The sequence below is a fragment of the Bombina bombina genome, chromosome 7 (genome assembly GCF_027579735.1).
Source record: "Bombina bombina isolate aBomBom1 chromosome 7, aBomBom1.pri, whole genome shotgun sequence".
Lineage (NCBI taxonomy): Eukaryota > Metazoa > Chordata > Amphibia > Anura > Bombinatoridae > Bombina > Bombina bombina.
The window spans coordinates 504,070,265-504,087,495 of NC_069505.1; the positions used below are offsets into that span (position 1 = coordinate 504,070,265).

The window sequence follows — 17,231 nt, forward strand, 5'->3', positions numbered from 1 at the left end:
AGCAGAAAGGTAAGCTCAGGAGTGTGCACGTGTCTGCAGTACTCTATGGCAGCAGTTTTACAACAATGCTATACGATAGCAAGAGCACTAGATGGCAGCACTATTTCCTATCATGTAGTGCTAGAGACGTGCACGTTACCTATCTAGATATCTCCTCAACAAAGAATAACAAGAGAACCAAGCAAATGTAATAATAAAAGTCAATTAGAAACTTTTTTTTAAAATTGTATGCTCTATCTGAATCATGAAAGAAACATTTTGGGTTTCATGTCCCTTTAATCTATGTTTTTTTATTGAAATACAAGTTAAAAACAGTGCACCTATAAGTATACACACATGCACACACACCTTTGAGCCGTTCCCAGTCCAGCACGCACCCTGCGCTACCCATTCTGAGTATAGGACATGCTTACAAAATGTTGCCCGTGTTAAGAATATTCGCTAAACCTTTTTTGCCAACCACTTATAATGCCACATAGTGAAACATTCTTTCCCCAAGGTCACTCTAAGAATAACTAACCTGCACTATTGGTTGTGCGCTACTTGTAATCTAGTCCATTATGGGCCAGATTACAAGTGGAGCGCTAAATATCACTTGAGTAATACAAGCGCATGCTAATGTGCGCTGGTATTACAAGTTAAGCACAATGCGAATGGGAGCATGCGTTCGCATTTGCTAAAAAACATAGGCTCCTATGGGAGACTCGTTCTGATGCCGTCATCATCGGCACAGAACCTAGTGCTGAGAAGGGAGTAAGTAGTGCAGCGATGGCAGCAAATTTAAATAGATATGATTATATACATAAATATTTGTGTTTTATGTGTATATACAAATAATAACACATAAATAAATATATATGTATATATACATAAATATTTACAGGGAACACACAGTTCCCATAGACCGCAATGTAAAGGCAATTTCAGTGCCGTTTTTTTTTCTAACACCCCGAACCTGCCAAATTTAAACCCAAATTACTGCCTAGTGCAGTTACTTTATTAAAAAACAAAAATGGTACAATTTTTTTTTTTTTTTTTAAATAAAGCGGAATTTGTGTTAATAAAATATCTAGACCTTAGGAATGTAGTATCCACGGTAATCCAAGTCTCTTGTGGTAGAACGATTCGCTCCCATTGGAAAGACATCACAATATCTCTGCAGCTCATGGATAAACGCATTTAAGTAGGACATGTTATTTCTGTCCTCGACCACTGGCTCACGGTTGTGTCCAATCACCTGTTGGATCTCCTCTTGTAACTTGGCTGTAATTTCACCCAGTCAAAATAGAGGGAAGAGGTATCTTAGTAGTGAAGAATTATAAAGAACTATTAGAAAATGAATTACAGGTATAAATCCCCAAATCTAGTATTCCAAAATCCACTTATTCGCAAATCAAAACTTTTTATATAAACAATAAATAAATAACTAAAAAATAATTATTTATATATATATATATATATATATATATATATATATATATATATACCGGTATATACTATAATATAAAAGGTCAAGTGTGTGTGTCAGAAGTTGTCATGTGCAGTAGAGAGCGCGAGGACAAACACACCTGGCCTTAGAGTCTACCTGATCTTCTGACTGCACCAAAATGGTGGGCGGGGCCGGACGGGACCAGATGTGGTGGGGGTGGGACCGGGCGTGTTGTGGGGCATGGTCATGCAGGAGTGGGCGTGGTTGCAGTTGCGTTTGCGCGAGAGAGAGAGAGAGAGAGCAAAAGAGAGGGAAGAGAGAGAGCAAAAGAGAGGGGGGAGAGAAAGCAAAAGAGAGGGGGGAGAGAGAGCCAAAGAGAGGGGGAGAGAAAGCAAAAGAGAGGGGAGAGAGAGAGCAAAAGAGAGGGGAGAGAGAGCAAAAGAGAGAGGGGAGAGAGAGCAAAAGAGAGGGGTGAGAGAGAGTAAAAGAGAGGGGGAGAGAGAGAGAGCAAAAAAGAGGGGGATAGAGAGAGAGCAAAAGAGTGGGGGAGAGAGAGAGCAAAAGAGAGGGGGAGAGAGAAAGCAAAAGAGAAGGGAAGAGAGAACAAAAGAGAGGGGGGAGAGAGAGAGCAAAAGAGAGCAAAAGAGAGGGGGAGAGAGAGCAAAAAAAGGGGGGAGAGAGAGCAAAAGAGAGGGGAGAGAGAGCGCAAAAAAAGGGGAGAGAGAGAGCAAAAGAGAGGGGGAGAGAGAGAACAAAAGAGACGGGGGAGAGAGAGCAAAAGAGAGGGGGGGAGAGAGAGCAAAAGAGAGGGGGGAGAGAGAGACAAAGAGAGGGGGAGAGAAAGCAAAAGAGAGGGGAGAGAGAGAGCAAAAGAGAGGGGAGAGAGAGGGGAGAGAGAGGGGAGAGAGAGCAAAAGAGAGGGGGTGAGAGAGAGCAAAAGAGAGGGGGAGAGAGAGCAAAAGAGAGGGGTGAGAGAGAGCAAAAGAGAGGGGGAGAGAGAGCAAAAGAGAGGGGGAGAGAGAGAGAGCAAAAAAGAGGGGGATAGAGAGAGAGCAAAAGAGAAGGGAGAGAGAGAGCAAAAGAGAGGGAGAGAGAGCAAAAGAGAGGGAGAGAGAGCAAAAGAGAGGGGGAGAGAGAGCAAAAAAAAGGGGGAGAGAAAGCAAAAGAGAGGGGAGAGAGAGCAAAAGAGAGGGGAGAGAGAGAGCAAAAGAGAGGGGGAGAGAGAGTAAAAGAGAGGGGGGAGAGAGAGCAAAAGAGAGGGGGGAGAGAGAGCAAAAGAGAGGGGTGAGAGAGAGCAAAAGAGAGGGGAGAGAGCAAAAGAGAGGGGTGAGAGAGAGCAAAAGAGAGGGGGAGAGAGAGCAAAAAAGAGGGGGATAGAGAGAGAGCAAAAGAGTGGGGGAGAGAGAGAGCAAAAGAGAGGGGGAGAGAGAAAGCAAAAGAGAAGGGGAGAGATAAAGCAAAAGAGAAGTGGAGAGATAAAGCAAAATAGAAGGGAAGAGACAGCAAAAGAGAGGGGGGAGAGAGACAGCAAAAGAGAAGGGGGAGAGAGAGAGCAAAAGAGAGGGGGGAGAGAAAGCAAATGAGAGGGGGGAGAGACGGGAGAGAGAAAGCAAAAGAGAGGGGGGAGAGAGAGAGCAAAAAATGTCCGTGTACATGGGCTTTAGGACTAGTATATAGATATATAAATAACATACTATTTATCCCTGCCTCTAAGTCAAAATATTCTATGTTGGTGTCTTTGGTGTGTTTGTATTGTTTGTTCTAAGATACATATAATAGTCTATATTTATTTAAAACAACAAATATTACCTTTCTGATTACAGTACTGTATTATCTTTCTGAGGGTACTATGTATACTAAAGTATTAAAAAAATATATAAAACTACTTTAGCTTACATGTATAAACTATACAATAACATGTAAATATTGTCTAAATAAAATAAGATATGGTTGAATTTACTTGGTTCCATCCCTTCTACAATCTGTTCCATTTTACAGATGCAAATATTCCAAAATCCAAACCTTTTCTGGTCCCAATCAGTTTGGATAAAGGGATTTCTACCTGTATAAAACCTGAAGACCTAGTAAGAGGTTTTTTTTTAATATCAAGTTGTTTTACTGTAAAAATCTTTAGTTAGTAAGAGCAACAACGTACTACTGGGAACTAGCTGAGCACATTAGTAAACCAATGACAGAAGGTACCAATCAGCAGCTGAGCCTACCTAGGTATGCTTTTCAACAAATGATACTAAGAAAACAAAGCAAACTAGATAGTACAAAATAAATTTGAAAGTCATTTAAAATTATATGCACTATATGAATGGGTTTCATATCCTTTTAAAGAAGAGTTTTAGTTTTAGAGTACAAGAGGTATAGAGAACAGGTACTAAATGCAAAAATTGAGGAATAATTGTAGGGAATATGAGAAAATAATTCAAGGGATCTGTTGTAAAGAAGAAAAAAAAAATGGGAATTTGGAACATTTTGTTCACCTGATAATTTTGAAAATCTATTAAACACAAGTTTAAAAAGAAATAAAAAAAAAAGGTCACCAGTTACTTACCTTGAATTTCGGGATACTTTATAAAAATCAAAAGTCCATAATTTACTGTACTGCCAGTAGACTCGGCTCCGCCTAGAAATGTGTCAGTCACTGTTGCGACAAGATTTGTCACAGTAAATGGTGTTTTGGGATCTTTTTCCTTCAGGAAGAATGAGACAATACAATAAATAAACTTTCTTCCATTCACTTCCACATTACGGGCGTTATAATGAAAAACCTGATAGCATGGTGAGAATTCATCAATAATCTTTTGAGCATGATATTGTAGTTGTCTTTACTTTTTATCCAGAACATTGTAGAACCAGATAAACAGCAAACAAGCTACGATTTGCCCTTTTAAAATGCCTTGAGGTATCTTGTAGTACTGATCAGACCTCAGATAATTTTGTCACAGCGGAAAACTTTAGATCAAGTGCTAAGTGTCTGTTATGTAGCTTTTGCCTTCTTAATCCCGTTAAAACCCCAATAAATACCAGTTCTCACACAATTTTTAAAGTATATTTATAGTAGGTTTAAGGAACAGTAAAGTCAAAATTAAAACTTTTATAATTTAGGTAGAAAATGCCTATTAAAAACAAGGGCACTTTCATTCATGAAAATTGACATTTCAGCATTTTTCTTAAAATATACTTACCTTTTTTTCTTCAAGCCGCTCCAGTGCTTTACCAGCCCGTCACAAGCCTCTTCATACGTCAGCAATGACGATTCCGGCATCCTCCAATCACGGCTTCCCCCTCTGGGTAATCATTGCCTAAGGCAACGCTGTGATTGGAGGAAGTCGGTTTCGTCATTGCTGTGTAAGTAAACCAGGAAGAAGCAGGCGGGGCATCTTTTCAGAACGGCGATCCGGCATTTCTGAAGAACAAGGTACTGTAACTATTTTTAAAATACGGTGCTATGTCAATTTTCATGAATGAAAGTTCCCCAGGCACTTTCACATGAAAATTGACCTGCACTTTAAGAAACCTTTCTAATTTATTTCCATTATCAATCTGTGATTGGCTAATGGCTGTCACATGATACAGGGTAAAGGAAATATAAAAGAAATGTAAAAAAAAATGTCAGAAAAAAATCTACAACTCATTTGACATTTAAAGCAAGTTCTATTGCATTCCATTTGTATTATGTGTTTGTTAATCATGCAATTCTACTTTATAATAGGTGTAAAAAATGTATATTTTTAAAAAAATAACCAGTAACATACAAATAAGTAATTTTACATCTTTGGTTACATAAACAGAAGTGATCTGAGCCTTTGACTGTTCATCACTTCTTTCTGCTCAATTATGGAAAATGCATTGATTTAGCTAACACTAAGGAACACATTGAAGCGTCTAATATGTTTGTAAAGATTTTACAGGCAGCCACTAAAATACGGGACTGTGCAGTTGAATTCTGGAAACCTGGCAAAGAGCTTACAAATGATACATCTAGGACTGCTTCCAACATATTTATTAAAAAGTATTATTTAAAAACAAAATACAGTGTGCACATAAAAGACCGTAAGGGTTCCTCACTTAGTAACTGGTTTATGGCTTTTTAGAACATATGACTTTAGATTACTTTTTAAGTTGCCAAATCTCATAAAGACATTTTTTAGTTATGAGTTTAAAGGGATAGTAAACAACGAAAATGTTATTGTTTAAAAAGATAGATAATCCCTTTATTTACCATTCACTAGTTTTGCATAACCAGCACTGTTATAGAAATATATTGTTTACCTCTGTAATTAATTATTGCTGACTCCACGTGCATGAGCGCAATGTTATTTACATGAAACACATGAACTAACGCCCTCTAGCTGTGAAAAACTGTCAAATACATTCCGATAAGAGGTGGCATTAAAGGGCTAAGCAATTATCATATGAGTCAACCTAGGTTTAGCTTTCAACTAAGAATACAAAGAGAACAAAGCAAATTTGATGATAAAAGTGAATTAAAAAGTTGTTTTGGGCCAAACTTGTGTTTAACTTTTAATATATACATTATTGAGCAATCTCCATAATGGCCACTAGTACAATACCCACAGGGGTTATAAATGAAGGCAGAAGGAAACGAATTATGGAGACATATCTTAAAGGTGATACCCTAGTTAGTGATCTCATTAAGGAGGATGATATCACTAGTATTTTTTCTAATTTGGAACAATTGAGGTTTAAAGAAACCAACTTATGGTGGGACATAGAATTTTTGGAATGATATATTTCTGAAAATAAGGTCCCTAGGGGTCTACGCATGAAAAAATGTCCTTCTTTTGCTCTGAGTAACTAAAAATTTATGGAGGAATGGAATGAAAGCTTAACTAACTGCTCCATAATATTAATGAAACAGTTACTGAGACACAAAAAGGAGGAAAGAGAATTTATTCTAACAGATATCAATAAGATTACTGCCGATTTTACATCCTTTTGAAACAACACAAAAATATATTGATTATAGTAAACAACTGAATGAAACTATTGATACTATTGAAACTATTGATAATTTAGATACTACCTTGTCTAATCATAAGGTACAGAAATATCACAGGGATTTGAAAGATTACGAATTAGAGATAGTTTATTCATGGCAGCAACATAGACCCCGCAGACAAAATAAGCCATATAATTTTAAAACCAAAATAAATCCAAAAAAAAAAACTTTAATTAAACAACCTACTCAGACTAGTACCCCTACAAAGAATGAAGCCTCATTTAGATACCCCAGCAGGGTCAGAAAAACAGCAAATAAATATAATAGCAGTAATCAATCTCTCTGAATATGAATTATCTAATGTGGAAATTGATCTTCTCAATAAAGGTTTATCATATGCACCTGAACATAATTTTGAATTAGTAAACACTTTGATTGATGTTAACAAATTTGTTCGTAAATTAGTTTTAAAGAAACACTTTTTACACCAACAGGATACACAACAATTTGATGAGACTCCTATCTTTACTTCAGTTCAGTCAGTAGGTTTGAAATATACTGATCTAATTGACCTCACTAATCTGATTTCTTTACAACAAGACACTATCAGACACACAGACACACTTAAGGACACATGCACCTCTTTTCACTTTAAAAGTACTTCACATTTTTATCCAGTTCACTCTAGACACCAATTGTTGGATTTATATCAGAGAGTTGTTGAAAAAGAATTGACTGACCTTTATAGGTCAGCAGAACATAATAATTTTTCAAAAATACCACACGATAACATCACTAGAAAACAAAGACAAGCACTAATTAAATTACAGAAGAATGATAAAATAATGATCACCCAGGCTGACAAGGGAGGAGCAGTGGTAGTGCTAAACAAAAAAGACTATATATCAGAAGTTGATTCACAATTAAGTGATAATAGTCTATATACCAAATTAACATTTAACCCTACCCAGTCGTTTAAAAATAAACTCTCCCACTTATTGGACCATGCGGTTGAACATAATTTCATAGATAAGGACTTAGCCAACTATCTCTTTGTTGATGAACCCAGCACCCCATACTTTTGCATAGTTCCGAAAATACATAAACGGTTGGACAAACCTCCGGGCCGGCCCATAGTGGCCAGTAATGGGTCACTTTGCGAGAGGTTGGGGAGCTGGTTGGATCATGTATTGCAACCCACCATGTTGGCCCTACCGGGTTATAATAGGGACAGTGCCCACTTAATTTCACAACTCAGAGATTTAACTTGGCATGATACTTACACTTGGGCCATCATAGATGTGGCGGCTCTTTACTCCAATATACCCCATTCTCTGGGACTTCAAGCGATTGATGTAATGTTACATAGGCATTCTAATTATGGAGACTATTTCATTTCCTTCATAATTCAAGTAACCAAATTTTTGTTGCAACATAATTTTTTTATGTTTCAGGGTGACTATTATCTGCAGAGATGCGGTACGGCCATGGGGGCTAAATTTGCCCCCGCCTATGCGAACATCTATATGGGCTGGCTTGAACTTAACCGCATCTTTGCAGATAATTTCCCATATATTGACAATGTGATTTTATACGGGCGTTTCATTGACGATATTATTGTCATTTGGGACAAACAGAATGGTCATATGGTTGACTCATTTGTGGAGTTCATGAACGATAATCAATATAATTTGACCTTCACTGCTGAGTCAAGCCCTATAAGCATTCATTTTCTGGATCTTCTGATCTAAACTAGACAAGACAGAACTATTACTTCCACCTTTCGCAAGCCACTGGCACGCAATATAATTTTGCGAGCTGATTCCTGCCATGTCCCCCACCTCAAGAGAGGTATACCTAAAGCACAATATCTACGATTACGTAGAAATTGTTCTGAAATAACTCAATACCATGTGCAAGCCCAAGAGCTGACCTCTAGACTAGTTGAGAGGGGATACCATAAAGCATCTCTTAAAAAACTAGAGACACAGATTGCCTCAATTGATAGAAAGGAGTTGTTTACACCACGCAAGAACAGGTCTAAATCGTTCACTAGTGGACAAAAAGATTCTCTGGAACAGAACATACTATTTATTACAGAATATAGTAGGCAATATCAAGAAATATGTAATATTGTAAAGAAAAACTTAACAATACTGAAGGGAGATGATTCCCTAATAGAAGTATTAACAAATGGGGTAAAATGTGTAGCTAGAAGAGCTCCTACGATTGCAGATATAACTAAGAAATCGGGTGTTTTAAATGTGGCCATGTTCCATGCAAGGCCTGCACTTGTATTACAGTCACTGATACGTTCTCTTCGAGTGTTACAAAACAAGTGTTTCACATTAGGGATAGAATTGACTGTAAGTCAAAATTTGTTATTTATCTGGTAAATTGCCTTCACTGTTCCAAGCAATATGTAGGGATCACGACCCGTCCCTTTAAGGACAGAGTGCGTGAACATTTAAGATCCCTTGAGGATAAAGAACCCAAAACACCTGTAGCAAAACATTTCAGACTACATGGTTTTGGATTAAAGTATTTTTCGTGTGTTGGCATTGATATTATTAAAAAACATCCAAGAGGGGGCGATAGAGAAAAGAGTCTTCGTAGAAAAGAGATTTTTTGGATAGTCAAGTTACATACTAGAACCCCAGAGGGTATGAATAAAAGAATGGATGTAGATTTATTTACTGAATAGGTCAATTACTTTTTGGATTTGATGTATTTGGACTATTAGTTAGATCTGACTGAGTTATGTCCCTGACTAAGATTGTTCCCAGTTTCACACTTTTTTATGTAACATTTAATTTAGTTTTATTTACTTTTTCTCCTTTTAATTTTATTCTGTATCTTTATTGTTCTAATTTATTATATTTTTCTTTTTGATAAGCAATTTTATTTATTCATTTAAATATTTTTTTTATTTTTTCATTATTTGTTCACATATTGTTTATTATGCATATGAATTGTAGCAACTATTGGGACATCTATAGGACTCACTCATTTATTTATGTGTCTATCCTAGGGTTTATTTAAACCGTTAGCCCTTGGATGCTCCAAAGTATTAGATTATGTTTTTTATATATATCCTTCAGTTTGGAAATATATATGTATATTTTTTATAGTTAGAGTTGATTATTTAAAGGCAGATATGAATGTATATTTGTTAGTAATGTGTCAATATTGTTATTTTGCTAACTATAGAGTTTTTTGAATACTAGCAGCATACATATAAGTATATCTGTGTAAGATACTATGCCCGTATGCACACCATTAATATGCTCAGGTGTATTTGATATGTCAACAACAGATTATGATTTGTAATTGTTACCTATCCCCTGATTGGTTGATGGTCTGCATATAGGTGCTGGCTTTGCTCTGAGATCTTTACCTCTGATGAAGCGCATGTGCGCATGCGCGAAACGCATCAGGTGCATTCTATGTTACGCACCTTACCATGAGCAACATTGCTGAATAAAACCATTGCACAAGCTTTTCAAGTCCTGAGTTCCAGTTCTTCTTCCTCCTTTGGATGCGGAGTTGTTTTATATATATATATATATATATATATATATATATATATATATATATATATATATATATATTTCTTTGAATATTTTTTTATCAGAAACTGTATATATGAGTGTAGCACTTTATTTTAATGTACTTATGTTGTGTTTGGTGCATATATTTTTTTAAACCCTTACACTTTAACCTGTTGAGAATTTTTTTTGTTTGCGCTCAAGCGCACCTGTTAACTTTCAACTTGTAATACACCCTCAAGTTAGCAAGGTTGTGATATTGCTTATAGCATCCCTTGCTAACAATAGATTTACCACTTGTACTCTAGCCCTTAATGGTGAGATACATTTTGACTTTAACGTTCCTTTAAATGTACCTGTTTCATTCTGATGAGGTAGCAATCAATAAAATCCCGTGGACAGTTTGGTTCAAGTGTGTCAAGGTTATATTTTACTCTTTCTTCCACGACAATAACAAGATCTTGAAGAAGAGTAAAGATTTTGTTATGTGGTCCAGGCAAGACTTGCATGATATTGGGTACCATGTCATAAAGCTGTAAAAGAAATAGAGAGATTTTATGGAGCAATTAGAGGAATTATAAGGAGGATTTTTTTATTTGGAGCAATAGGGAGGGATATATGGAGCAATATGAGGAGTTTTAAAGAGGGTTATATGTAACAGTAAGATGAGTTATAGGTAGTGTTATATGCAGTAATAGGGGTGTTATAAGGAGGGTTATATGGATCAATATGAGGAGCAATAAGGAGGGTTATATGCAGTAATATGAGGTGTTATAAGCTGGGTTATATGGGGTAATAGAAGGAGTTATAGGTTATATGCAGCAATAGGGGGTGTAATAAGGAGAGTTATATGGATCAATATGAGTTGTAATAAGGATCAATATGAGGAGTAATAAGGAGGGTTATATGCAGCAATAGGGGGTGTTATAAGGAGGGTTATATGCAGCAATATAAGGTGTTATAAAAAGAGTTATATGGATCAATAGGAGGAGTTAAAAGGAGAGTTTATATGGAACAAATTGATGAGTTATAAGAAGGTAGATGATATATGGTGGGATAAGAGTCATTATAATGAGAGGATATATCAAGATATATAGGGAGATTTTAACTAAATATGGCTTTATTTTAACAAATATAAATTGGGTTCAATGGTATCAGCTAAAGGAGGAGAAGTAAAACCACTTCACAAAGATATATTTAAAATATTTTAATCTATAATAATGATAACTTTTTGTTTATAGGCATTCACCCACCTGGCCCCATGTAGAACAGGCTATAACAAATGCTTCATGTATATTTTTGAGTAATTGCATCCACTTGTCATCACTGTAGTTATAACGAGTTCCCATGAGGATTGAGGCAATTATATTGGATGAAGCACAGATCATGATATTACTGGGATCAACTGGCTCTTCTGCAGGAAAAAGGGATTGCCACAGTAAGATATGAAAACATAATTGGAATCTCTCTCCAATAGGGTCATGTTATGTCAAACATTGGTTGATGTCAACGTTTGGAGATACAAAGTGTTACTGAGAGTCCAAGATAAACAATCTAAGTTTTTGTTTTTTCCCTCATTTGTTTTATACCCAAGGTATTGCCAACTGAGCAAAACATACTGTTATAGTCAAGAGTTTAGTACTTACGTTTGTAGCTTCTGAAATGTTTCACTAGATGCTGAGCTTCTACCTGGATGGGTTCCTCCAGGGTCTTTTTGCCCATCCCAAAATCACGGAAAGTCATCATGGTAAATTGTCGTAGTTGCTTCCAAGCTGTTCCATTAAGAAGCGCCAATCCTGGAGAATAAGTAAAAAATAAATGACATTTAATGAGTAAATGAGGATGCTACAGATGGCGTTGAAAGAGATGGCTCATTTTATTGTGGACTTTAAGAAGTGTTCCTAATCCTATATGAGCTTGGAAACAGAGAGATCCTAGTGCTAAAAGCCAAACATCAGAAGATGGTTGGTGGATTTTAAGAAAAATAAAGGTATCGTTTATGTTTCTTAGTAGATTTTGAAAGCTAGTAGATCATAGTTTATATTCCAATCTTTTAGAAGAGTTGATGAAAGTGATATTCAAATTTAGCATTAGTCTGAAAAACCTGTTTTTTATATAATTTTGATTTTCTTTTTGATTGTCATTGCGTACATGTCATCAGTGTGTTGTACTCAATATCAGTATTCCAATCCATCATCAAAAATTTTGAGCAACTTTTTGTTGGATTTTATGACTTTTCTATTTCAACAGATGCAACCATTGAAACCCATTTTGGTCTTTTTTTATGTACATAGTTGACAACGTATTATTTCAAGGCAAAACAGATTAATTGTTCAGAAAAATATGATCTCTTTAAAAGGACTTGAACGTTACAAGTAAAATGTCATAGTTCAGCGAGATCATGCAATTTTAACGTTTCAATCTACTTCTATTATTAATTGTACTTTGTTCTTTGGCTATCCTTTTTTAAAAAGCATACTTTGGTAGGCTCAGGAGCAGCAATTCACCACTAGATACTAGCTGGTGATTGGTAGCTACACACAAATACTTCTTGTCATTGGTTTGTCCGTAGGACCTCCATCAAACTACTGCCCCCTCCACTAAAAGAGCTCTACTTTATCCACCATACATAATCCCACCATGTATATTTTTCACAACTGAACAGTAACATACAAATTAATAACTTTACCTCTTTGGTTTCAAGCTAAACTACTGGACTGTACGGTTTAATTCTGAAAACCTGACAACCATATTCATCAGACATGTTCAGTTAGGTCCCAGTAGTGCATTTCTGAGACATAAAACCCCAAGTTATTATTTTATTGATTGGGATAGTGCATGTAATTTTATACAACATTCTAGCTTATTTCTATAATCACATTTTCTATTTTTCTCTTTTTGTTCAAAAGCAGGGACGTAATATCAGGAGTAAGCACATGACTAAATCACTATTCCAGCTACCTCCGCACCACTTGCTTCTCAGAGATACTACCATTGAAACACCGCTCCCTTGCCCCGCCTTGGCTGTTGCCAGGGATGCAGTGGTTGCTGCTCTGGCTATTGCCAGGGATGCAGCAGTTCTTGGGAGTGTGCGGCAATAACGTCATCGCCGCAAGTCTCTCCTCCTCTGAAGCCGGATCCCTTGAGCTCCTTGGTGCGAATCGGCACCTATGTAAGTACCTTCACAATCTACAGTCACTGCCCAAGTATAGGTTCCTGGGTGCTGTATTCCTTAAATTACTGGATTGCTATAACATTGCTGAACTCTGCCTGTCTGACCACTCTGCTTGCTTAACCCCTAAAGTACTGGATTTATTATAACGTTGCTGAACTCTCCCTGACTGAGCACTCTGCTTGCTTAACCCCTAAAGTACTGGATTGCTACAACATTGCTGAACTCTGCCTGTCTGACCATTCTATTGGTTTACCCCTGTCAGTATATTTATCAAAATCTTAGTAGTGCTCTCCAAATAATATATCAGCTTATGGCAGGGTTATACACAATACAAATAATAATTATCCTTAAAAATAGAAACCCTTAATCAATATGCATCTACGAGAAACCATACAATTAATATAAATATCTGAATTCTTTTATTTAGTTAATATCCATGAACATTTTTGAAATATATTTGCAATAAAAGGAATATGAAATAATATTATATGCGCTTGAAAACTATTTAAATATGCTATGCAAAGTTCATACACGCTTACCTTTAAAACCAACCTTATTTATAAATAGCCTTTATTTGGTTAACACAGTGGGACTAAAAACCTTTAACATCCAGCAATACAATTCTAAACTGTGCTCTTAAACAATAGGATAATATATATATTCTGCTATTTAACTGCAATTTATCCTAATACAATATTAATTTACAGTATCAGAACTTGCACAGATGAGTTACTTAGCCAATCAGACACAGATTTAAACAATATATAGGCTGTGAAATGCTAGTAAAATGCAGACTGTTCTCTAAATCTATTAAATACAAATTGACTATGCTCTCACCAGTTCCCTTTTTGTTTCAAGTTTTGAAAATTAGAACAATATACTTCACCAATTTTGAACCAATTCGTAGCGGTCTTTAGGTCATCTCATTCGAAGGAAGGTTTTTGCATAAATCAAGGTTAAGTTTTGAGCTCCTTGCTTAGTGAAATTTTCCCAGGTATATCGCAGCCAAAATCAGATCACTTGTTTCAGCAAGTTACAGACAACTGTCCCTCATGCATTCACTACTCCCATTATATTTAATCATTGATGACCTGTTTCGTTCACGCCCTTTTTGCTTGTCCCTTGTCATTGGATAATTGGTTTAGTATACATTGTTGTTATGGAAAAGCCCACGGAGCCTTGTCCCTTGTCACTGGATAATTGGAATATCTTATTTTTAACAGCCAAAAGGCTTTCTGGCTGTAGTTCTCTCATGGCAACACCGGGTGGCAGCATTACAAACAGACACAGCAATATATGCAGCAATACCATTTCTAAACATTTGAACAAACTTAAATCATTATTTCTATGAAATGGTTATTCATTTTATCATAATTTACTGCAACAACTATTCACAATATTTGTTATGGATAAGTTATATCTTAATGAATTTTCTGATCATTTTGATATGAAACATCAAATACATCTAACATTATATTAAAATAATTTATATTTCATTTAGCCTAACAGAAAGTTTTTATTTCATAGTCATATCACATCAAAGTAACTTCCATTATATTATATTACCAATTTATAATGCTAACAGTTACAGATTAGTATGATTTATACATCTAATATGGTATCCATGCATATACAGCATGTTTCATATTTCTGTGCATTTCTTCCTGGATATCTGAATCTTGTCTGACTAGATCTGAAATAAAAATAAGTGTCATTAATTATTTCTTTCCAGGTCCACAAATATTTATTTATATTCTAAAAACACAGAGGTTAAGATATTTCATGCTTTCAAAATATACATATATATATATATATATATATATATATATATATATATATATATATATATATATATCATATCCATTAAAATATATACAGTTGTTTTGAAATCATAATGTAAGCCATGTGTCTTCACTGTATGCTATCCTAACCCAGACGCAATGTTTAACATCTTGTATATTCCAGTCTTAGTAGCCACACAGCATGAGTCACTTAACAGGCAGCTGTCAATTTTCAGCTCCTTTGTTGGCAGGAAGTCCATATATGAGTGTGTATCCAGGCTCTTCGTCTCTTACTCACCACATGGGGTACAGAGTGCTATGAAATTTGCACTTCCTAATTAAGAAGCAAATGTTCTATTGTTCCCATTTTAGCCAGGAATGTCTCCTTCAAAGTAATCTCTATGAGTCTCCTGTGCAATTGAGAAAGTGGGGGAGAACCAAACCTGTCTGAAGCCAGTTTGTCTGACAGAAATGAGTCCTTTCTGCTGACCAGTTCAGAGCTGAATAAATATAATTGTATTGTATAGCCTTAAAATATATGATTAAAATATATATATTTATTTACCCCACATATACCTTGACACCTCTGAACAGTTATACTGCTGTATTTCCTTTGTTGCTGACTCCTGTCTGTTCCTGGTCATTCTATTGGTTTACCCCTGAACTGCTATACTGCTGGATTGCCTTCCTGTTGCCGTGAAGGACTACCCTATCTACCGTGAGTAATGCTTACCTCATTTCATAAACTCTCTCTGTTCTGGGATATTTTTTATCATTCCACTTGATGCAGGTATAAGAAGACTACTGGCCAAGTTTGGTCTGATAGAGAAATAGCCCACGACCATTACAACCACAGCAATGGCAATTTGCCTTTAACGTAATAGAATCTTTCAGAAGTGTAAGATTAACTTAAAATGGGTCTGTTATTTAACTTTGTTAACCAAGCATGGCCTTTACCATCCCTTAAACAAATCTGTAATCAACTAGTTGAGACCATATGTTTTCTCCACGGTAGTACATCAAACTTGTTGATTTATTTCCCCCTTTTATTTACCGTCCTGAGTTCCAGGATGTTGAAAATATTATGTTTTGTTTTGAATTGCTGTTTTATGCATTTTTGCATTTATTGTTTCATTGTTATTTACTAATTTCCTTTCTGGTCATTGACCCTTTCTCCTTTTCTTTTCCTAACTAGAGAGATGAGGGGGTCTCCATCTAAGATATAAACCCAAGAGACAGGTAAGACTAACTATTTTTATATTTTTTCATTATAATATACACACCCATAGGTAGCCGCACAATAAACATTATATCCCAAAATGCTAAGGGCCTAAATTCACCCACTAAAAGATTGATAGCCCAAATATGGTTCTCAAAACAAAAAGACTCCATAGTTTAGATCCAAGAGATCTTCAGAGATACAGCCGAACCAAAATTTACAGTCAAAGATTGTAGGTATCTTTAATTCCATAGGTAAATTCCCATTTAAATAAAATAGCATATGTAGACGGGAAATTTTTAATATTAGTTGGTTTGCTATTTGTCTGATCACCCTAGCTAACGTAACTTGAACAGAGCCACTTTCTTCAGAAAACTTATTTCCTTCATTCAAGAGTACAGAAAGGGAGCCTTAATTTTGGGTGGAGACCTGATGTAACTTTAGATCCCACTTTAGACTCTTCAACAATGTGATCACCTTCTTCTAAATAACCCAATATATTGGATCAATACATTTGAGTTTGATTGACTCATTGAGGACACAACGCACCTACACATTTATTCAAAACCTTGGTCAAAATACACGCACATTGACTATACATTGGTTGATCAAACAAGTTTAGCTCTCATTAAAAGACACGGACATAGGCCCTATAGTATGATCTGACCACTGCTTAATCTCACTGTCAATGGACTGGATGGAAGCCCCTATAAATCCATTCATATAGAAGCTAGATTAATCACTATTTGGACATCCCCCTACATTACAAATTCTGACCAGAACTATGCAGGAATATTTCCAACAGAATGTGCTCCCTGATGAGGCCCCCCTCACCCTCTAGGAGACACATATAAGGCTGTCATGATGGGCAAGTGCCTTAAACAAAAGGCTATTAAAAACAAAATAAACATATGAAACAAAAATTTGATCATTAACTATACAACTGAACTAATTAAAACATAAAAACGCCCCTAACGACCCGATAATATACACTACTCTTCTTTCAATCACAAAAGTGCTGAATTTCATACTTACTAGAGAGTTAGTATATATAGATCCATTAAAGACGTGGCCCAGGACTGCCAAATATTAGAGATTACTATG

The 17,231-nt window shown here is 35.9% G+C and overlaps 1 protein-coding gene across 1 annotated transcript in view; it reads right to left on the reverse strand.

The window, feature by feature from the left end:
- The window catches only part of LOC128666896 (cytochrome P450 2G1), a 39,938-nt gene that overhangs the window by 3,773 nt on the left and 18,934 nt on the right, over positions 1–17,231 (reverse strand). Inside the window, exons 3-7 of the mRNA XM_053721707.1 lie at positions 11,599–11,748; positions 11,206–11,366; positions 10,309–10,485; positions 3,993–4,131; positions 1,076–1,263 (exon numbers count right to left, since the gene is read on the reverse strand). Coding sequence (XP_053577682.1) covers positions 1,076–1,263; positions 3,993–4,131; positions 10,309–10,485; positions 11,206–11,366; positions 11,599–11,748 — 815 coding nt within the window. The remainder of the gene's footprint in view (positions 1–1,075; positions 1,264–3,992; positions 4,132–10,308; positions 10,486–11,205; positions 11,367–11,598; positions 11,749–17,231) is intronic.